The sequence below is a fragment of the Lacerta agilis genome, chromosome 9 (genome assembly GCF_009819535.1).
Source record: "Lacerta agilis isolate rLacAgi1 chromosome 9, rLacAgi1.pri, whole genome shotgun sequence".
Taxonomy (NCBI): domain Eukaryota; kingdom Metazoa; phylum Chordata; class Lepidosauria; order Squamata; family Lacertidae; genus Lacerta; species Lacerta agilis.
In genome coordinates, this window is record NC_046320.1 from 61,570,126 (window position 1) to 61,592,963 (window position 22,838).

The 22,838-nt window shown below is 44.4% G+C and overlaps 2 protein-coding genes across 3 annotated transcripts; one reads left to right on the plus strand and one right to left on the minus strand.

Annotated features, from left to right (window-relative positions):
• Positions 1 to 3,291: 3,291 nt before the first annotated feature.
• LOC117052975 (placenta-specific gene 8 protein-like) lies at positions 3,292 to 9,713 on the plus strand. The gene is made up of 3 exons (XM_033160408.1): positions 3,292 to 3,417; positions 7,568 to 7,692; positions 9,056 to 9,713. Exons 1-3 carry the CDS (start codon positions 3,306 to 3,308, stop codon positions 9,158 to 9,160), a joined length of 342 nt encoding a protein of 113 aa, XP_033016299.1. The 5' UTR covers positions 3,292 to 3,305; the 3' UTR covers positions 9,161 to 9,713.
• Positions 9,714 to 11,865: 2,152 nt separating this feature from the next.
• On the minus strand, positions 11,866 to 21,507 carry COPS4 (COP9 signalosome subunit 4). Of its 2 annotated transcripts, none has more exons than XM_033160748.1 (10): positions 21,368 to 21,507; positions 19,361 to 19,440; positions 18,538 to 18,689; positions 17,609 to 17,712; positions 16,556 to 16,709; positions 15,290 to 15,440; positions 14,618 to 14,788; positions 13,744 to 13,859; positions 12,575 to 12,659; positions 11,866 to 12,277 (listed from the first exon to the last, which is right to left on the minus strand). In XM_033160748.1, exons 1-10 carry the CDS (start codon positions 21,439 to 21,441, stop codon positions 12,144 to 12,146), a joined length of 1,221 nt encoding a protein of 406 aa, XP_033016639.1. In that variant the 5' UTR covers positions 21,442 to 21,507; the 3' UTR covers positions 11,866 to 12,143. The 2 variants fall into 2 exon arrangements, with proteins under 2 accessions (XP_033016639.1, XP_033016638.1); XM_033160747.1 differs by having other exon boundaries at positions 13,744 to 13,871.
• Between the last annotated feature and the right edge of the window lie 1,331 nt (positions 21,508 to 22,838).

Below are 22,838 nucleotides of genomic sequence, written 5' to 3' on the forward strand. Positions count from 1 at the left end.
CACATTCTATTCATGTAAAAACACACTGATTTCCGGACCGTCTACGGGCCGGATTTAGAAGGCGATTTGGCCGCATCCAGCCCCTGGGCCTTAGTTTGCCTACCCCTGGTTTAGACCACAGTGCCCCCCACATCTCTGGCCATCAATATCCCCCCCCCACCAGGTGCAGTGGTTGCCCCCGCAATTGAGCAGGCGGGTACTGTACAATGTGTGCACACTGCTATGGAGGGGGCCCGGCCCCCTCATTGGAAATTGGGGGGGGCCCTCACCTCCCCCCAGATGGTGCCCCTGTCCCCCACTATTCATGGAGGGTAAAGCTGTCAGCCATGCGCTCACCAGCTGCAATGAACCACTTGGCCCTGCAAGATCCCCTCCTAATTTTCTCTAATTTTTAATATGTGCCAGTTTCCTTCTTCCATGGAGGGTAGTTGCTAACCTGCCTTTCGTGTTTGCCATGATCCGTGAAAGATACAAAGACAAGGCCTTTCTATTCCTTTGCAGAACACAAAAATAAAAATAAAAGGGACAGGGATTAAATAAAGTTAACAGAAACCAAGCAATGTTTGCAGGTACACAAGGAAAGGAAGAGCAAACGCCCCGTGAACAAATGCATTGCTTTCTTGTAGGACAGTTTTCCCCAACCTGGTGCCCTCCAGATGTTTTGCACTGCATCTCCCATCTGCCCCAGCTGCTGAGTTTCCACGGGGCTCTTGTGACGCAGGGCATGCAGAAATTCGGCAGATAAAACTTTCCTCATCAACACATGTCCAAGCCAGGAAAAGTGTCCCCTGTTGAGTCTCTGCCCATTGCACAGCTGCTGGCCCAGGAGCAGTATTAGAGACTTGTGGTCCTTCCAGACTGGAGATTTTATTTCTGGTGCATTCTGCAACATGCCCTTGACACAACAATAGTGAAATAAGGTAAAGGTTAAGGTACCCTTGACCGTTAGGTCCAGTCGCGGACGACTCTGGGGTAATTGTAAACCAGACTGTGGTGCTGTTCTCTTTCTGTTTTTGGTTGTTACGTATATGGGCTTAAAGCTGAAATAAAATGAGTTGAGATGAGATGAATAAGCATCAGTGACTCAATGTTATGACCTTAAGGGCAGGAAGTGTGCTAACCTCCATACCCTCCAACATTTCTCCGATGAAAATAGGGACGTCCTAAGGAAAAATGGGATATTCCAGGATCAAATCAGAAACTGGGATGGCTTCTGTAAATCCGGGACTGTCACTGAAAAATAGGGACACTGGGAGGGTCTGCATGTCTCCTCATGATCTTTTTCTGCATGTACCTACTCAGATCCACCTTTGCTATTAACACAAAAAAATGCACTACCTGGTGGCCAGTCCGCAAGTTGATACCAGTTTATTATGCTCAACGGAACAAACAAAAGCAGTTTCGTTTCTTTTTGCCACCAACTTCCTTAAACCGACAAAGGCTGCTTGCTGAACTGAGGTATCTCTATAGTACCACCGGCTGCGAAGGGACCTGTCGCTTTGAAACGCTTGGTAAGTGGCATGTGTGGCGTTACTGTCTGATTTTGCTTGAAAAGAGGAAAGAGCTGGTAGAGGGAACTCCTGGAAATGGATGCTGCGATAAGCTAACAATTAACATAACCTCCCGGGGAAAAGATGGGGGGAAATGTAACCTGTAATCGGTGTTGGTCATTTAGGCTTATCAAGAATGCATCTAAACTTAAGGTTTATGAAGAGTGTGTCTAAACAGGCCCATGCTGCAACAGAACTGACTATCCAAATGGACATATGTAAGCCAGGAATATCTGCAAAATTTGGAAGGGGTTTGGTGGTTCTACAATAACTGAGGAAAACAGAGAGTAACTGGGGAACAAATCAGGTTGGGTGCTCCAATCGCATTCAAAAAGCTTTGCGCATAAAACATGCTGCCTGGTTTATTTCAGGCAGTGTGGTTTTTTTTTGCCTGCATTCTGGGTCTCCCGTGGTGTTGCTGAATGGGGGCTTATTTTTTTACCCCGGGAAGCTCCAGTTCTGATACCTGTAAGAAAAGGTTGGAGGACAACTTCCACATTGCGTTTGCAGAAGTATCTAAAAAAAAAAAAGGGGGAGCATGTGAACGAGGAACCCAATCCTATCTCATGCAAGCTCTGCTCGGGAATCCTAATAAATAAATCACTCGTGCAGTTTTGAAACCGGGGGTTAAAATCAGTTCACTTAGGGAAGGTTCAGACCAGCAGCTTGATTCAAAATGGTATCCAAACCTGAACAAAAGCCTGCTTGTTGATTTTATGCAAAATTCGGTTATGGAATTTTACGAGGTATTCAAATGCACAGAAAACAAAGAATCATAGGGTCATAGAACTGTAGAGATGGAAGAGATGAACATCGTTCTCAGTCCAGCGTAAACTCAGGCACATATGCAGATTGGCTCTCTAGTAACATGTATTTTATGTATTTTTGTCAGTTTGCATTTCTTAGTGCAGAAAGTATTGATCTGATGTGTAGGGATCTTTCCTATTCTAATTAATTCAAGAGGGTTCTGGAAGCTTCTCTGTGTGGAAGAAGCAAGCAGAAGGTTTGTGACAGTGCTTTTTATCTAAAAAAAAATGTTTGGGGTACTCTCATTTTGACTCAAGAAAATCACCATTTGATAGTTCAAATCGGGGAAAATAAATACAGTAAATGGACAAAAGCACAAAGATTCACAAAATGTTTAGGGGTGAAAAAGCACTGGTTATACCTTCAGAGAAGCTGAGTACAGCTGGCTTAAACTGGTTCTGTTATTTCTTTCTGTCAGGGTGTCTATAAAAGAAGGGCCAGAAGGAACCTGGGTTTCACTTTCTCTTTCCATCTCTTTTTCTTCTGGCGTGGTGTTCTGTAAGTAGTATGCTTAGTGTTAAGCATTAGACTTATAATATGTTATTGTTAAGTTTAAATCTGCTGCAACTGGATTTCCGACAGTGCCAATCCTGAATGTATAGGATTTGTGAACATTATGCTCATTTGCCTTCAGTAGCAGTCAAGCTCTGCTGGATGAAATATTACCGGTAATTGCCTCTGGTCTGTTTTTTTGGGAATCCTGCAACGTGTTTTAAGTTTTTACTCTGCTAACTATACAATACATTGGAATCTACTCTGGATCAATATTGAGTGGAATTTCAGTGACAATTTTATTTATTACATTTGCATAGCATCCTTCATCCGAAGAGCTCAGGGCAGTTCACAGTATAGATTATGTTCCTTGCATTTGTATTCCTGTATTTTCAGAATGGAGATCTGTTTATTTTAACATCTCTCTCTCTCTCTTTTTAATCAGCAGCCTGGAAAATGAACCCTCAGTCAGTGATCACGCAGCAGCCACAAGTTGTGGTTATCCAGCCATCACAACAGAGCTACTGGCAGACAGGCTTGTGCGACTGTTTTAGTGACTGCGGAGTATGTGAGTAGATATGATACAGATACCGGTTAGCTCTCCTTTTTTCATGGAGATTAAGGCGGTTTACTCAGCGGGTTGAGTTGGGAAAGGCAGGGTCAATGCAAACCTTGAACAAGTCTGAGCTTGCTCATCATTGTCGCTATGGAAGCACAATTCTCTCTCCACTGGCTGTCAAAACAAACAACAAAAAAATCCTTCCAGTAGCACCTTAGAGACCAACTAAATTTGTTCTTGGTATGAGCTTTCGTGTGCATGCACACTTCTTCAGATACACTGAAGCAGAAGTCACCAGACCCTTATAGATAGTGAGAGAGTGAGGAGGGGTATTACTCAGAAGGGTGGTGGGAATGGTGAGTAATACCCCTCCTCACTCTCTCACTATATATATAAAGGAAAAAAAAGAAACAAAGAAAAGCACATGTTAAAACAGAAGTAAAAAAACAGTAACCACCACAAACACATGTAAAAGCTGTAGAATATGAATCAGCCAAAGGCCTGGTTGAAGAGGAATGTTTTTCCCTGGTGCCTAAAATATATATAATGAAGGCGCCAGATGAAACTCCCTGGGTAGAAAATTCCACAAACGGGGAGCCACTGCCGAAAAGGCCTGTTCTCGTGTTCCACCCTCTGGACCTTACATGGAAGAGGCGCATGAAGAAGGGCCTCAGATGATGAACACAGAGTCCAGGTCAGTTTTCACCCAACTAGAGCACTCCTTGCCAGTGCTATTTTTCTAGAAAAAGAGGTGTCAGAACTCACCATGAACGCCTCCCTTGTTCTCTTCTAACGGCAATGGCGCCTGCCTGAGGTGCCAGAACTGAGTTCCACTGAGTTCCGGCGGGAAATCCCCTTGCTCCTTGCATTAATGAAATTCTGCAGACTGGTTGCATGCAAGGGATGCAACTGGCACATGCAGTCTCCCTTGACAGGTGTCAAGCAAGATGTGTCGACGTTATTCCAAACAAGAGGAAGCAGGCTTTTATCAAGCCAAACAACTGGACTATCTCATTCTCTAGGGCTTCAAACAGAAGTCATGCTGAGCCATCTTTTAAGGTGCCAGAGATTGAATCTGGCACCCTTTTCATGCAAAACACGTGCTCTGCCACTGAGCTATGGCCCCTTCCCTGAAAATTGTCCCTTAGCTTTCCCTCTGCATGAGAGCAGTGATGTCATGTGAGCAGTTTACGGAAATATGTACAGTGTACTAGGATGATCCCTGCCCTCAGCCTTACAACTTAAGAAACAACAACCCATGGCATGCAAGGGAAAAGGAGCAGAAAGGAGAAGGGAAAAGAAAGGAGAAGGGGGGGGGGGAAGCTCAAAAACAAATATCATTCTTTAAGTTACTCTCTGTTTGCATTTGTGATCAAAAGGATGTAGTTGTTGGCGTCTCTCTGTCTTGAGAGACAATGGAGTGCTCCTCTGGGGGTGAAGTCAGACTGCTGTGTTAGTAGCCCTGAAATGACCTTCCCTTGGTGCAAGCCTGGGCAGCGTCTCTGGAGATCCTGCACTGCCCAGATGACAAGACCCCTCTCTCTGCCTCACTGATGTGGTCCAAAGGAAAGCAGAGCAATAAGTTTGCCACCAGCTCAGGTGCAGGAGTTGCCGGAAGGAAGCATAGAAGTCGCCATTCGACCATCTAAGGGACTCCACTCCGGATTTGTGTAGCGTTTACTCCTTATATCCTTTTCTTCTCCCAAAGATTTCTCACAAGGCAGCAGAGGATAGTTGTAGCGATGACCCTCGCCTGATCTTGGGTAGGCCACAGCCTGTCCCGTGCGTCACACTCATGTCTGTGGCCTTTATCGCCTTCGCAGAGGCATGGCTCACTTTCCACTGGGTAGGAACATGACGGGGTGGAGTAGGTCTCGCAAATTTCAGAGGAAACATACGTGTCAGCTCACGATGTAAACTTGCTGAAGGTCAAACTGTTCCTAAACGTGTGCATAATCTTGCTAATAAAAAGACTTTCTGCCGAGCTAGCAAATCAGCTTGCTCCGGCACAGCTCACCTGCATCAACTCCTAAGCATGTCTTCACTTCAGATAGTCAATAAATAATTGGGTTAACTGGGGTGCCTCTGATCAGAGCAGGAAGCGAGCAAGCAGAAGTGGGTTATAAAGGAGCTTATCGCTGATTAAGATGTTCAAAAAAATGGGGAGCGAGAAGCATAAGTCATTCCTGATTCAACCCCTTCCGAGTCTTGTCCGGGGAAGAGATGGTGCTTCCTATGACTATAGACATATTAATTGCTTGGTAAAGAGTACTACCTGCCATATTCTCATGTTTATTCACGCACCTGAGTAGGTGAACGTTGCCTGATTTGTTTCTCCATGCCAAACTCCAGTTCAATGGCTTAAACACGACCCATCCATTGGATGGAAGCTGGTGTGAGGGAAAGCACGTCAAACTGGAATTTATCTCAATAAACTATACTAACGGATTGTGGCCAGCTCCATGTGTTCTTGGCTTCAAACACCAGCAGTGGTAGTGTGCTGGAGTAAACAGTAATGTGTACACAGCTGATATTTGCAGGACACACATATTCATCCACCCAGTGGGGGAGAAGCAAAAAAGAGATCAATCCTTCATGGAATCTCTGAAGTGACTCTGCATTGGCACAAAAATCCAGAGCTACACAAAAGTAGAACGGCCTTGCTATATCAGAGCAAAGAATTTGCTGATTCAACACTTTATCTCTGAGACCAGCCAGCCAGCCAGCCAGGTGCCCCTGGGAAACCCACAAACAGAGTTTGTCCCCCTCACTTGCTAACAAGAGGTTCAATTTTTTTTGCAGCTGTTGTGGCTAATAACTAGTAAGATCGATTCACGGAGGACAGCTCAACATTCCTCTTTGAAAAAAGCCTAAATAATTCTCCTACTACATTCTGGGGCACATCGTTCTAGAAGTCAGTTTTGCCACTGACTTTCGTTTAGCCCCAAACCTGGCAAAGGATGGATTGGCAGCTGGGAAAATGGAAGGAAGCAGGACTGAAATTTTCACTGTGGAGGAAAACAAATAGTGGCTCTTTCAGATCTCCCCATTCCAATCACCTATTATGCGGGGATTCTTTGCTGGAGCTTCCCGCGTGTAGGTCTAGGCCACCTACACACGGGATTCCAGTTGCCGGGGATCTGCGGCCAGCACCTCACATGCATTTCCGCACGGGCGCCGGCCACGCCTGCGAACAGAACGGCCGATAATTCCGGAGCATAAACGCGCACCGTGCCGCTGTTCGCCAGGCTAAATCTGAAGGTGTGTGAGTGGTTCGGATGAAAATGCCTCGTGAAAGTATCTACAAACACTTGCGACCTCCTGAGTTACTCTAAAGTTACATACCCAAGCATAAAGGCTAAAGTTACGACCAAGCATAAAGGCTAAATAGACCCCCAAAAAGTTTAAATTAAAATGAAATAAAGACAGACAACGTTACTTCTTTGAATGGCTTTGGCTGACCCGCATAGGCTTTTACACTTCCCTATACCTATCACTATTCTAAGCTTTTCCTAAGCTAACCGACCCTGCACCGCCAAATCTTCCGCAATGCTAAGGCTAACTAAATCTGTACCGCCAAATCTTCCGCGATCTAAGCCTATGCTAAAACTAAAGCTATCTAAACCTTTACCGCCAAATCTTCCGCAAGCTAAGACCTAACTACCTCCTGCACGCGCTTCCAACCCATCCAACCCATCCAACCCGCTCCCCAAAAACCCCACTAACTAAGCGACTAATAAATTCTGACTATCTGCCCAAGACGGGGAGCCGCAGCCTTTTATTGACAACCAAGTGCAACGTCATGATCGATATATTTACCAATAGGAACGCTGTTGCTGCCCCCAAAAAAGGCGGGAAGCAGAATAAACGATCATTGACAAATTTAAACCTCTGGAACTACAATTTTAGGCGGAGGGATCTCAGTGGCAAGATGCCTACTGAGCCTTACTTTTGCTTTCGCTTTTGCATGGAATACATAAAATAGTGCATAATTAACATTAACTTAAAACAAATAATAGCGGGTTCAAAGGAACCCACGAAGTGTATTCCCACACTATTAGACTTTGATGTTATTTGTATTTAGTAAGGCTTGTCATTTTCTTGTACCGGCAGGCACACTCTGCTAAGTGATGCCCTCTTCACGCTCTCTTCTGTCTAGGTTTCTGTGGAACATTTTGCTTTCCGTGTTTGGGGTGCCAAGTTGCTGCGGATATGAATGAATGTTGCTGCTGCGGCTCAAGTATGGCAATGAGGGCTGTCTACCGAACAAAGTATAGGATCCCGGTAAGTGTAGCTAGCTTGGCGAGGGCGGATCCAGATTTTAAGGATCTACAGTGGAGTTGTTTTATTTTTACTAGAACCTCAGGTGCAAAACAGCAGCTCGTGCATGTGTATGTCCGTGTAGATACTCTCATTACTAATTCTTTATTGTAATTGATAATTTTAAACTGTTAATTATTTGCTGATGCTTAATTTTACTGTTTACTATTGGATTCTAGTGGATTATTGAATATTGTTTATTTTAAAGTCATTGTGATTTTTTTTAATGTTGGATCAGGTTGTTACTATTAATGTTTGATTTTTAAAATTATTTTTATACATCAGGGTGGCCAACTCCCAAGAGACTGCGATCTACTCAGTGTTAAAAACTGGCAGTGATCTACCCCCTTTTGGGCGGGCGGGGGGGGGATTTCGGGTCAAAGTTGTTGAGTTTTTTTTAGGGAGGAGGTAAAATGTTGAGCTTTTTTAAGGGGAGCCACAGTTGTTCAGCTTCTTTGGGGGGAGCCAATGATCTACCAGTGACCTACCGCAGACGTCCAGTGATCTACCAGTAGATCGTGATCTACCTGTTGGACATGCCTGTTATACATGATGGAAGCTGCCCAGAGTGGCTTGGGCAACCCAGCCACATGAGCAGGGTCTAAATAAATTATGGTATTAATTATTATTATATAATTAAGGAATAAGGTGCCTCTGAGCACACCTACACATTTACTTTTAGTACCAGACTTGAGCACGTAGGTCACATCCATGCCACACATTTAAATGCTCTTTACAGTAAGCCAACTTATGCGGGGGTTGCATCCCAGGGATTGCACCTAAAGCCAAAGCACATTGGGTTCAATGGCGAGTGGGATTGCCAAAGTCATTTTTCCCGGAACCCTGCCCACTTTTAATGTTTTTTTGCTTTTAATTGCCACACATGTGAAGCTAAATGCACGCAAACCACAGGCTTAACTGCACCACTTTAGCACTTTAGCTTTCCCCAAAGAATCCCAAGGACTGTAGTTTCCTTTCATTCTTTTTTTTTGGCTGTATTTTTCTGTTTCAAAATAGGACTGTAGATTCTTAGGGGTGTTGAGAGTTGTAAGATCTTGTCACAGAGCTACAATTGTTAAATAGTCGGGAGCCAGACTCCTTGGGCAGTCTACTGCAAAGATCACCCAATAGATTCCATCTACTTTTACTGCCCTTTCTTGCTACTTGCAGTTTTTTCTCCAAAACAAAAGGCTTTGGAGTTCAGTTACAGGCATTTAAATATATGCTCCACATGAAGTTTGTCCCAATTGCCTGTTGACTCTACATCTGTATATAATATTTCTCTTTCCAATTATTATCTATTAGTGGCCTTGTTTCTTTTTAACAGGGATCCCTCTGCGATGACTTCTGCACTGTCTGGTGTTGCCCTCAATGTGCTCTTTGCCAACTCAAGAGAGACATCAATAGAAGGCGTCAACAAGGAATCTTCTAGGGAAATTGAGAGTTTTGATTGCATTTATAGTTCAGTTTAGTTGTTGCTCATGTTAAGAGGTAATGTGAATTTTTCAAAAAAGCTTCTACAATCGCCCAGGTAACCTGTGGGGTTATACAAATCTAAGTGTTTTTTTTAGCTGTTAATTCAGTTTCTTGCCCTTCCAATTATTCCACACCTGCGTGTATTTTAATTAGTGTATAAGGAGCAGCAGCAACTCTTTCCAATTCATAGTAGTAGGTGTTCCCTTTTGTGCTTGTCTCCCCTTCTAATTTCCAGATTCAGTTATGTCAATTAAGTACCAACAACGCATGTGTAAAAGTTGTTTTTCTTGATCTGCACCCTAACACACATCTTGCAGAGAAAAACAAGAAGTTTCCATGCAACAGCCTTTTCTAACTCTTCGTGCTCAATACTAATTTAGCCCTATGAAGAGTTCTGTGGATCTTGAAAGTCTGCAATACCAAGAAGACTGGGTTATTATTTGACTTGTTCCATCTCTCTAGAATGCGACCATCTGAATAAACAGGAAATATGACATAAATCCTTTTCCAACTCTCTATTTTTGGGGTGCGTGGAGGGGACTGGGACAAAGAAGGCGAAGTCCATTTATATTACATGGAAGTTTTCTGAACAAGTGGGACACCACAGTTTCATATCATCCAGTAACTACATAGTGAACCTTAAAATGACATTTTGGAAGAATATAAACATAAGATCAGAAAAAACTAGCTTTGAATGCTGTGTGTCTGTGAGATTCTCATCTGCACTTCCTGTCTCTGGTTACACCCCAAGAACATAAAGCTACCATTATAAATTTGAGATGGGGAGAGAAGAGAGTGAATTAACTCTCCTTTATAGTAAACTAAGTAGACACCTGAGAAGGGGTAGTATAGGGTTTATTCTCATATAAAGCTGAATGCCCTGATCATACCTGAATACCCAAATTGTATTAAAACTCAAAATTATGCATTGGGACAGCCAAGTTCTAAGATTCACATGAACTATATTGATTTACATGGTTTTTGCATAACTGAAGTCAATAAATGTTTTCCCACTATAACTATTCCTCACCCCTTGTCCCTTAGTTTCACTAGACATTGCCCATACAGATTTAGGGGCCAGATCTACTCCCATGCACACATATTTGGCTAGAGTGGATGGCAACTTCCTTATACTAGTTTCCTCTTTGCTCTGTATATGGAGAGGCTATATATACATACTAGTGGTTTCAGCCCGTTAAAATAACGGGCGCTAGAACATATGTGGTGATTTTTTTAAAAAAAACCACTCCTGCTTCAGCAACCCTCCTGCTGCCTTAAACTTAGCCTTGCGAGGCGGCGGCTGTCCGGAGGGCTTCTGTGCTTTTTGACGCCTCCTCCCACTCCTCCCTTCAACTTGAAACCAAATTCAAAAGGGTGGAGGCGGGGGAAGCGAAGGAGGAGGAAAACAAACCGCTGCCGCTTGAGAAGCAAGCCTGAAACACACTCCACCCTCCCTGTCAGTGCTTCCACCTGCGCTTGCACGAATGCGTCGCAAATTCCTATTCCTGGCGAGCGGAGGGTACCGAGAGAACTCACGCATGACTGTTAGGAGGACCTGCCTAACTCCCGATCCCCATTGCCGAAGACGCTTGGCTATCTCCATTGTTTTCCGACGCGCCCCTGCCCTCCTCCCCGCCCGCCCTCGCTCCGTCTGCCTGACCCAGGAATCTCAGCAGACTGAGGAGGGAGAGGGTGGGAAGGAAATGAAGGCAGGAGCTGCCGCTGCTGCTGCAGGGGCTGGAAGATGGCGGTTGGGATAGGGAGGAGGAGGCGGAGGCGGCAGCAGCAGCAGGCACGGGGCTGTGGGAAAAGGCAGCGGGGCTCTTCACGCAGGCATGGCTGAGGGAAACGCCGCCACCGCGTCCCCGGGAAACTCCTCTCTCCGCCCCCGCTCTCCTCCGCAGCCGCTGCTTGGTGCCGGTTCGCCTCCTCACGACTCGCCGCTTCCCCGCCGGTGAGAAATGGACGTCCGCACTGCCGCGCTTCCCCCGCCGAGGGAGCCTCGTCGTCCTCGCCGGGGTTCGCGGCCATTGCCTTGAGGCTCTGCCGCGGTCCTGAGGGGAGAGGCGGGCTCCGCCGTGCGCTGCCTGCGAGCGAGACCCGCTCTCGTTTCTCTTCCCTCCGTCGCAAAGTGGCAGGGCGACCCCTGAGGGAGCTGGCTGAACGTCGGTGCTCCACAGGGTGGGCTGCTCCGTGCTGTTCCTGGGCCGCTAGTCCTTGAGGCTCGGCTTTCAGCGGCGACAGCAGCAGCGTGGCCTCCCTTCTCGGCCTCCTCGGCCTCTGGAGCGCCGACGTTCGGATTCAACCGCCCCGCTTCAACTGCCGGTCAGATGTCTCTCCATCCAATCCCTGTGTCCCTGGGGCACATGCGCAGTAGCGCAAACCCAGAGACACACGGACTGGACGCAGAGACACTTGCATTTTATATATATAGATAATAAACAAAGGATGAAAGCCTTCAAAGGTTTAACAAACAGCTCCACAGACTGTAAATTCAACACATGAAATCAATTATCCTGATGGAAGTTCTGTGGGGAGGGTAGGATGTAGCAAATGACAACTGAAGGTAGTGAATCTGATTAATTTCTAGCCTGCCTTTATTGGAATAACTACAGCTAAACAGAATATGGCACTTCAGTTTTCAACGCACACACACAAATATTCACAAGGCCACGAAACAACTGAAATTTTAATGCAAAACTTAAAAAACATTGTATTCCATTCAGTTATTTTTTTAAACATCTTAATGTTTATGTTGTGCTACCATACCTTTAAGATAAACCTTTGGGGTTTAAACATAATATACACACATCTACACCTTTGTCTAGTTAGGGTTCTAGCAGAAGTTGAGCCAAAGCCGCAAGTTCTTATGCTAGCTTCACATTTTTAGATGAAAATAAACAAACAATCTCGACAGAAGGGGGGGGGGGGATGAAAGTCTACTGAGCCATCTGAGCTTCCATTGCCTGTGCTGTCCATTCTGGGGCAGTCTGACTAATCTTCTCCAAAAGGTTATTAACTTGGAAGCAGAGAGACTGAATCTGTTTGTCCCACGTCGGCAAGGCTTCACGAGCTAAAAGACAACAGAAGAATTTATTCTTGCATTCATTGCTTGTTTCTGTTAAAATTTCCTGCCATTATTCGTTCGCTGCATAAGCAAATTTTCTGTTACCAGGTCTGCAGATACAGGTATTTTGGAATACAGGAATTCATAGCAAAGTATTGCATGGACACTACTGCCATCTGCTGGCTACAGCAAGAATCACAACTTTGTCATATGTTGATTGTACACCAGGCTAAAATATTTTGCTTGTGCTCTACATGTGCTTCAACCGCACCTAGAGCAAGAATAAGCTAGAGCTTAACTTACTTTCAAAGTGAACAATTCCATCTATCTGATCAATAAATCCATTCATGCGACCCTCTGTTATCATCTGGGATGCTATCTTTTCTGCCTGAAAAACAAAACCCAAAAGGACATCTACTTTTAATAAACAGAAGCCCACTCCTGATACGGTTTTTACCACATGTATGTGTACATAGGAGTGTCGGTGGTAGAGAAAAGTTATACAGGTCAATTTATTCTGCAGGAGACCTTTGCAACTGTTGATTATACCAGTCAGTCCCTAAATTCACTGTGAGATAATTCTGTGTGATCCCCACCTTACAAGTGACCTCCAGCATGATTTAATTTCAAGGTCAAAAGGAATGCAAAAGGCACCTGCGGATTCAGAAGTGGTGTCACTCCGCAGACGCAAGTCCACGCGAGTATAGGTGAGCAGCCTCATCGCAGTCCTCTTAGAAAGAGTATGTGGGGCTGGAAAGTGCGGCCAATAAATTCCTTCCCAAAAGAGTAGCACATGTATAGGGACTTGGCATTTCTGTTTCAGCCACACCCCAAATTCATATGGCCACAAGTACCTTTAAGAACTAGGCAACAACACTCCATTTCTCCCAGGCCTGTGGCTAATTAAGCAATCTCTGGCCTTTTAAACTGTGTGCGTGTAGAGGCGGTTGTTTGGTTTTTTTATAGGTGGCGACAATTTTACACACATCCAATAGATGTGCAACTGCTGATGCACAGATTGTTTGGAGCCTGGAAGAGGGCAGAAGAGGGGTGGAACGGGGTGTGATTATGTGCGCTCCATCATTGCATGAGGGGGCCAGGAACGGAACCTCTGTGCAAAATGGTCACCACCTATACTATGGTATGTATTTTAGTGCTTTTATACTCTTAACACCCCCCCCCCCCGGTATAGAAATAAATAATCCTCATCATCTTATACCACCATCAATCACTTTTTGTTCCTTTCTTTTTGATCGCATCAGCTTTAAGCAGAAGAGCGGACTACTTCTTCATCAAACTACTCATTATTAAAACTAGCTTAGTTTGAACAAAACAAAAGCAGCAGTGCATAGCTTTTGCAGGGCTTTGTAAGAAAGCAATTTCTCAGATGCAATATTATTACTTCAGTCACTTGAATCATAAGAACACTGTTGAGCAGACAGCACAAAGGAACAGTACACAAGTCTATATACCTTGGCTGCAGGAATTTCTAATAATGCTCCAAGTTCTTCAAAGGTAATATTATTATACAGTTTGCTTGCAGATAACAAATTATGTTCAATGACAGCTCTGTCCAAAATACTAGAACCTGAAATAGAAACTGACAATGTATTAGGAATTTGAAAATCAGCATATATTTGGCTACAAGTCAAATATAATTTAAAAAAACCTGTATGCAGCATATGCAGTCCTCAATTTCTGTTCCATCAATACTGCTCCGTAATAAAGGTAGAAAGAAATTGGCTTACATTATTATGATATTATCAAAACTTTCATAATATGATTTATTGGCTTTAAATCAGTGCTGAACAGGATATAAACCTGCTTAACTAAGAGTAATTTTTTTTTTGCATCTTTATCAAGCTCACAGAAAGGAAATTTCAGCCCAAATGTTGATGGAAGCCCAAAGTACTGCATGATGGCTAAGGAGATTAGAGCAGTGTTTCCAAAACTTACAATAATTGCATACCCCTTTTGACTGTTTTGTCTTACTGGCATAGCCCTCCTTGGGTGAAAATACTATTTTATCTTTGAATTGTTTTCTGCAGTTAAAAAAACTACTACAACTATGAAGTAAATTTAAAAATTCTGCTGTGTACACTTTGAAACCTTTCAAGTATGACCAGGGATAAACATACCATGCTTTAGGAAACGATGGATTAGAATTTTCATGGAACTAGGTTCCAAACATGGGAGAATAAAAGGATACAAAGCCTCAATGTAACTGATTACTAAAGTTGACCCAAAGTGGAGCAATTCTCATTTTGAAAGGGTATATACAGAAGGGAACAATGTCTGAGTGCCCCTCAGAACAGGGTACACCCACACTTTAAGAGACCCAAGTACCATCAGCTGTTGTTGCTTTTTGGTGTGGCATGAGCATTGCAGCAAATTCCTGCAATTGGTTCCCTCTGATAATTCTGTCTAGATACATTTTCTCCAGTATCCCATAGGCGGCAAGCTGCTGGCATCTTTCATCCTTGAAGAGAGTAGCTAACATACGGGAACGCTGCTGTCCTGAAAAATAGTGAGAATACTGTGAAATGGGGCATCTCAATTCAGTACTGTTCACTTCTACTTCAATGCATTTTCTCAGCTGCCTTTTTGCGAGCCAGTAGCAAATTGCCAATTTCTTCCTGCCTGCCCACAGCAAAGTACTCAACTGTTAATACTTGATGACTTTTCAAATTATACCTGCTAGGTGCAGATTGCTTTAGCAGCTAGATCCTTTCTACGGAAACAAACTGCAATTTCTGCCTCTAGAATGCTACACCACCAAGATGATTTGGTTTCAGTAATCATAATCATTAACATGAAACTGTACATGAAACATTCCAGAGACACAAGGCAGACAACCTGTGGCAGCTTATGCAGGTGTTTTGTTTTATGGAAGCATAGCATGCATACTGCTTTAGAGTAGAGCTCCCCCACCCCTTGCAGAACAGGATCATATATATAATCCCAAAGACTAAAATGAAAATTGTATATATAGATGTCAGTCATCAAGTGTTGCTTTACCTGCTGATGCCAAGATTGTGCAATGCAAGGCATGCTTCAGTGCCTCAAGTCTCTCACTTTCGTGGACTATGCTCTTGTAAGAAAGCTCATTATACCTCTGGGCAGCTTCAATGAACTTCCTTCGGTAGTCAAGAACGCGAGCATAGCACACCTGAAACAGGGGAAAAAATCCGTACAGTTACTCACTATGTTACCTAATAAATCCAGTAATAATATTTGAGGGATCCAACTGGCGGCTTTTCGTGCAACTGACCTGGTTCCATCAATTAGCATACTACAGGTCAGGATGAGAGGGTAGCAACTGGTAGGCCAAATCTGTATCTCGGGAAGTAGCAGGACCACAGCCCCTACCCCAAATAACCTGTCAGTTCAAGAGGGATATAAAAAGAGTAGAGATTGTGGTGCTGGGACTTTGAAGCAGGACACTTTGGGGAGTTGGGTGCATCAAGCTCACAGCTACCACCAAAGTGGCCCTTGGGAAAACTAGGTAGAGACTGCAGGGGTACAGAGAATGGAATGACTTGCAATCTAGGAGTTACATGTTCAAATCATAGAAAAGTCACACAAGAACTAGGTTATCGTGTGCTTTCAACTGTCTGGCCTTCCAGTCAGGTGTTAAACACCAATAGTCATCACAAAAATGCAGTAATATGAACAGTCCTGGAGTACATTTTAGTGTAAGTGGTCACCACCAGACTGGATCCCATGTTACATAATGAAATTCTCTCTAATCCAATGGGCTGCTAAGACAAACATGGGTGCCATTCAGGTAGCCTGTTTATCCCCATCCATCAACAAATAATGAATGTCCTCCCTACTATTCAGGAAGGGAATTCTCTGAAGAATTCATTTGAGAAATGTATCCTTAGGAGAATTATATAGGAAGCAATATAGTATGTAATGAACAATGCTTTCCACCTCTCCCTAGCCACAGTGATTTACAGATACTATGGCTATCTCCCATCCAAACTATGTGGGCATAGTTTGGAATCTCAAAGCTGTAAATGCCTTCCTCATCATTTAAGCTGATAACTCAAAAAAGCAATCCTGGAGACCATAATAAGATTTCACACAATAAAATGGTGAAAATTGCAGTTTGAAGATGACATCTAGTTAACAGATGGCTTCACTTTTTATTTATCCTGATTTGCAACAAGGGTAGCAACCTTGAGGTCAGCAAATGAGGAACATGCAAAACCATAATGATAAAACTTTTACGCAATATGTTACTTCATTTCACTCAAAACAAGAATGTTAGTATTTCACCTTATAATGAATTTGTAACTGTTCATTGGTTGATTCATTCTGAAGAAGAGATGCTCTGTTGATGTAAGCCTCAGCCTGAACGGGATCGTCATCCTCCAGGTACAGTCGGGCAATTTTTAGATAAGTCTCCAATTTATAATCTACATTGTATTGCCTTGAATAGAAAGAAAAAAGACAGTATTGAAACCTGAGTTTATTCATTTGCATCATTGAGTTTTGCAAACATACTTATGTGGCCTGCAGAAATTTACAGTAATACTACACGCTGTATAATAATGTTTGCCACCAGCCAACTCTGGCTGAATGGAAGGATGTCTCCCCAGATGAATGGAGAAGCAGGACATACAATGCCCCCCCCCCGCAAGAGGGTATGAAAATGTAATTTATTGGTTAGTTTTGAATGGTAATAGTCATAAGGTTTTACTCACAGTAGACAATTAAAATGGGGACAACTAATTTAGGTCCATTAATGTCAATAGGTCTACTTTAATATCACCCACTGTCTTAATGCAAATGCATTCAATGTGGCGCCCTTCTATATGCTATGGACGACAATTCCCATCAACCCTCAGGGATTATGGGACTTGGTAGTCCTAAAACCTATAGGGCACGTTGGCTACTCATCGTAACGCAATACACTATTTGATGGAAGCTAGCAACAAGGTCCATGGCAGTCTTTTGTAAGCAAAAAACAGCTCAACTCTAGGCACTGCTCCACAGAAGACACTTGGATCTAAATCAAAATAAAAATAAGTGCAAAAATAAAAATAAAAAGTAGAGGTTGCTGAAACCAAAAATAGGACTGTGCTCTAAAGATTATAACTGCAACATGAGCAGCACTAAAGGGTTATGAGTTCCCCACAGAAAAAGTTTCCAGGTGGATCACTGATCTGTCAAAACAGTATGTGCAACTGTCACAGAACAATCAGAGAAGCCAAAACTATTGAAGAGTCAAGGAAACAGATCCAGAATATACCCAAATGAAGCATTTGTAGTACAAAAGGATATACAATGTATGAAGAAAAAATGTCAGGTTTTCTAACAACTATTTACTTCTGTCCAGTTTCCAAAGGAATCCCCACCAATACTTGTGCTGCATTCCGCCAGTCTTCTTCTTTCTCATAAATTGATGCAAGATGTTGTCTTATAGAAGCAACCTGGGAAGAACGAGGACTTAAATTATAATGCAATCAAGTTATCCAACAGGAAACTGATCTACTTTCTAATATCCTTTGTATTATCTGCTTCCTATCAGTGGTGTTTTGCCTATTTGAAAACTGATAATCTGATTTTACATGATCCACAATATCTTTAAATATACTTATCAATCAAATGCATATGAGGGATGCATTAGGATACAAACTGCCAAGAAGCATAGTGATTTTTGTTTTGAGTTATTCAAGCGTAGAAGCGAAATTTGTGGTGTAGAATTTGGTACAAATTTTACAAGCTGCAGCAAACTACAAGGCAAACAAAGCTACCTTCAGTTAATGACTGTTTTAATAAAGTTAGCAAAGTATGTCAGAATGAACAAAACTGAAGTCTGTATTCATTATTGGAACAAATTGACTTGGGATATCCTTTTCTTGCTGTCCTTTTTGCAAAGCTTATATGCCAGTGATATCTATTATATTTTAGAGTACAGTACTGAAAATATTTCAATATACATTTTCTTTATCTGACTGGTTTGCCAGAACCTTCTTGGAGACAATTACCCATTTTTGGGATGTCCTTCCTGGTGAGGTGTTTCTGTCTTTTTCATTATGTTTCCTTTCAGGAGGAATTTAAAAATAGTTGTTTACCCAGGCATTTGATGGCTGAAACATACTTTTTTTGACGACCTTATTAGCTGAGGGCATGTGTCTGTTTCACATGTTTTTAAATGTTTTTTATTTTATTTTTAAATCACTTTGATGTTTCCTGCCCTGGGCTCCTTTGGGAGGAAGGTTGGGATAGAAATTTAATCACCATCTTGCTCTTACCTGCTCCTCAAATGAAATTACACGAGGTTGGATCTTTTCCAAGGTGAAATGGTAGATTTCTTTGGCTGTGCCATCAGGAAGGCTTGGAAGATGGGTACAGAAGTCTGTCAACAACTGGCGTGAAATCACTAAACTGACGTTTTCATTGACCACTGGTTTAAGAGACACAAGGGGGAAAGAAAGTCAGGCTATACATTGTTGTTAGGCCTGTCATTTTAACAAGCATTCAGTCTTTAACCACTGTTAAGGCCCTGGTTTCCGACTCAAACTTTTAGGCAGCTGTACCAGCTCTTAACAGCCAGGGCATAAAACTGCTACACTGACATAGCATCTGTTTGCAACTCAGTTGCTGTGCTATCATAAAAAAAGGCTCGGGATGCAGTGACAGTGTTCCCAGCTTAGCAGGAGTCACCATTGTGAAATGCGGAATATGAGTTGCATGGCACAGAAGGGGGGGGACTGCTGCCCCTGCACTGGCAGAAGTATCACTACTGCACAGTTTTATGATCAGGTGCCAAAATAATTATATTAGTATTAATATTTTGCAGAGAGAATAACCTTGGATAACAGGATTATAAGGTTACAACCCTCCTACAGCCTAGAAACATTTATTCAGAATATCCCACTGATTTTGATGGAATTTATGTCAAAGTATTCATGCTTAAAAATGACACCTCAAACTTTTTCCTACCAAATTCCCAATGCTATATCGATGCCTGTTTCAATGTACAGAGATTTCTAAGACCGTTCATTTTTTCCGATTGCAATTAAATATTTACAAAGCTGTCGTTCAACAATTCATAAAACTGATAATTAAACTCACTTGCTTCTACAAAGGCTTTTAATGCCTCTAATTGTTCCACTCCTGAGAGCTGAATCGCTTTTTCCAATATCTGACGATACCTGCCAGAATGCAGTAAAAAATAGTTAACTTTTAAGTATCATCGAATACAGAGCTAATACTAAGCTAGATGGACCAGCAGTCTAACTTATTATAGCTTCCTATGTTGCTAAAAAAGGGACCCAGGTGGCGCTGTGGGTTAAACCACAGTCTAGGGCTTGCTGATCAGAAGGTCGGCGGTTCGAATCCCTGCCACGGGGTAAGCGCCCGTTGCTCGATACCAGCTCCTTCCCACCTAGCAGTTCGAAAGCACGTCAGAGTGCAAGTAGATAAATAGGGACCACTCCAGCGGGAAGGTAAACGGCGTTTCTGTGTGCTGCTCTGGTTCGCCAGAAGCGGCTTTGTCATGCTGGCCACATGACCCAAAAGCTGTCTGCGGACAAACGCCGGCTCCCTTGACCTATAGAGCGAGATGAGCGCCGCAACCCCAGAGTCGGACACAACTGGACCTGATGGTCAGGGGTCCCTTTACCTATGTTGCTAAAAATTATTGTATTTTTAAAATTAGCTTTACATCTTGTGCATGTACATGATATTTTAGAATGCTGTTCTTCTCTAAACCATTTTAGAGTATGTACATGCCATACTTTCCATTTCAATGGAAATCCTGAGATCCAACAGCTCTGGTGCTTTCCCACTGCAATGAAATGGCTAGTCATAGAAATAAGGGCACAATTTGACAATTCCTCTTTCACCTTTTCTTGCATTAACTCTAATGAAACACATGAGTACAATGTTATGCAAGGGACTACCTTTTAGTCCTCCAAAAGGGAGTGTGAAAGCACATCATTATGCTGAGATACAATGAGCAGTCAAAAAACAAACAAAAAAAACAGCCAAACAGCATCAAGCAAAAGCTGGGTATACTTGTATTTACGACATCATTAATTCCATATTATCCTGCCTTTCAACTCTGAGTGCAATCTCCTGTGGTTTAGGGCAGTGTTTTTCAACCTTTTTTGGGCAAAGGCACACTTGTTTCATGAAAAAAATCACGAGGCACACCACCATTAGAAAATGTTTAAAAAAATTAACTCTGTGCCTATATTGACTATCTATAAAGTAATTTCCCACGGCACACCAGGCAACATCTCGCGGCACACTAGTGTGCCGCGGAACAGTGGTTGAAAAACACTGGTTTAGGGTACTAAATTGAAGACAGAGGAGGGAAGCTTCAACTACAGCTGCATGGGAGGCCAATTCCTGGAAGTCTGTGTTGTTGGCATCCGTCTTGAGAGACAATACAGACAAACCACTGCTTTGGCAGCTCCAAAGTTACCACCCAGGGTGTAAGCCTGGGCAGTGGGTTTGGAGGTCCTGGGCTACTCAGACGACAAGACACCCCCCCCCAAAAAATCTAAGAGCCACAGGTGAGAACTGAGTGCAGGGTTGGGGACCAAAGATGGACAAACAACCCCAGAAGGAGCCTGTCTCCTAACACCCCACAGAGCTTTACATAAACTGCTCTATAAGGCCCACCTGAAAAGCTACATAGAAACACACCGAATAAATAAATAATTTGACTCGAATTAGATGGGGAAGCACCGCTGGCCCGTATCTACGGGTTCGAATGAATTTCTGCTAAAATCCCAGGAACTGGTGCGAGGAAACACTGCTGTTGCTGTTACTAAATTAATGTTGACAGCTACCCATTTATTTTCTTAACCCACACTTCTTCTTCTTCTTCTTCTTTTCCATAAAGATCGCCCTAGGTTCACAAGGCCCAACAGAACACGGAGGGAACCGAACCAGCGCCACGCAGATCCAGAATAAGACCTGAGAGGAGGGCAGGCCTCCCTCAACCAAGAGATGCTCCTGCCTGCTCCCCTTCCCTCCTCTCCTCTCCTCTCCCCACCCCACAACCCCGGTCGGACTCGGCGCTGGCTAATACGGGAGAAGGGGAGGGAGAGAGAAAAAGGAGCCGCTCACTTCCCCGCCAGGTCCTTGTGAGAGCCGCTCGAGCTCATGAGCTGGGTCAGCTCCTGCCTCACAGCCGCCGCCATCTTGGATGCGCCTCCCCTTCCCGCCCACAACCTGCGAGGGGAAACACAACGCCGCCGACTCCGCCTCCTCCGGCGCCAGACGCTACGCTAAAAAAGAGACGACGACGCAGCCGCGTAACCATACGGAGCCAACGGCTTTGCGCCGTGACGTCACGGACCCTGGAAGCGCCGAAAGGGGAGGGAGCCTGAGCGGAAGTGGAGCGCGCTTTGAGGTGGGAAGGCGGGAGAAACCAGCGCGGCGCGAGAAACAGAGAGCGAGCGAGCGAGCGAGGGAGAGGGCGGGCTCGCGGGTTGGTTGGCTGTTTGGCGCAGGTGACGCGGCGCCGGTTGCCAGGGTGCCGCTGCCCGAGCTATTATGGGATGCGGCGGCGGCGGAATGGCGCTGGGCGCGTGATTTTGAACAAACGCGGAACCTGCCGCAGCAGCTGGTGCTGCTGTTGCCGCCGCCGCAAGCAGCCGCCGCTGTTACGGCTACGAGCCGGCCGCGCGCGGGAGCAAGCGGGCGGCGTTGTCATTGCCGCGGGGCCGGCGTCGGGGGAGAGAGACCGATGTGAAGCGCCGGGCGCAGGTGAGCGCTAGGCGGGCCGAGAGGGGGGTGGGTCGCCTGAGGGGAAGGAAGGGAGAAGCGGCGGCGGTGCCGGCGCAGCCCTGAGGCGTTTGAGGCGGGGGACCGACCGGCTGCCTCCTTCTCCCTTCGTTGACAGGACGAGTCTGGCCGGCTTGTGGGGTGGGCGCCTATCGGGAAGGAAGGCTCAGTGCCGGCCCTTCTCCCTCCTCCTCCGCCTCCCCTCAGGATTATTATTATTATTTAATTGTCATCTTTCTGTCTGTCAGTGATGAAGGGGTTCGGTACCCATCGGTGGAGGCAGGAGGTTTTAGGCCCGGCTGAAGCTGCGCGGAGGCTCCGGGATAATATTTTGGCCTCGGAGCCGCGACGAGCCGGTGCCTCCAGGAACGAGGGAGGAGGCTTCATTGTTTTATTTTCAAATTGCTTTTCATTCTTCTGTCAAGGAAGGCCGCGGGGAGCAGGGATTTGCCCCAAAAGCGGGGGGGGGGGGGGGAGGAGGCTGGTGGCGTGGGTTGAGGCTGTGAGTTGTAAGTCCTGGGTAAAGACTGGGCAGAAGCGACTAACAAATAAATAAGAGCAAGAAAGGGAAGGGTCTAGCTTTGAAATACTGAGTTTGATCTCATTCTTCAGTCTGATGATTGCTGCTCAAGGAGGTCTGCTTTTGGCGTATGGTAGGGCAGGGCAAAAACTTTAAAATTACAATTCCCAATCACGGGTATTTATTTGTCCAGAATTTAACGCAGGTGGAAGTTTTGCTCTGTTGCTGAAACAGGAACACAATAGCTGGCCTCAGTAAAAGCACCCCTCTCTTTCTCATAGGAAAACAGTT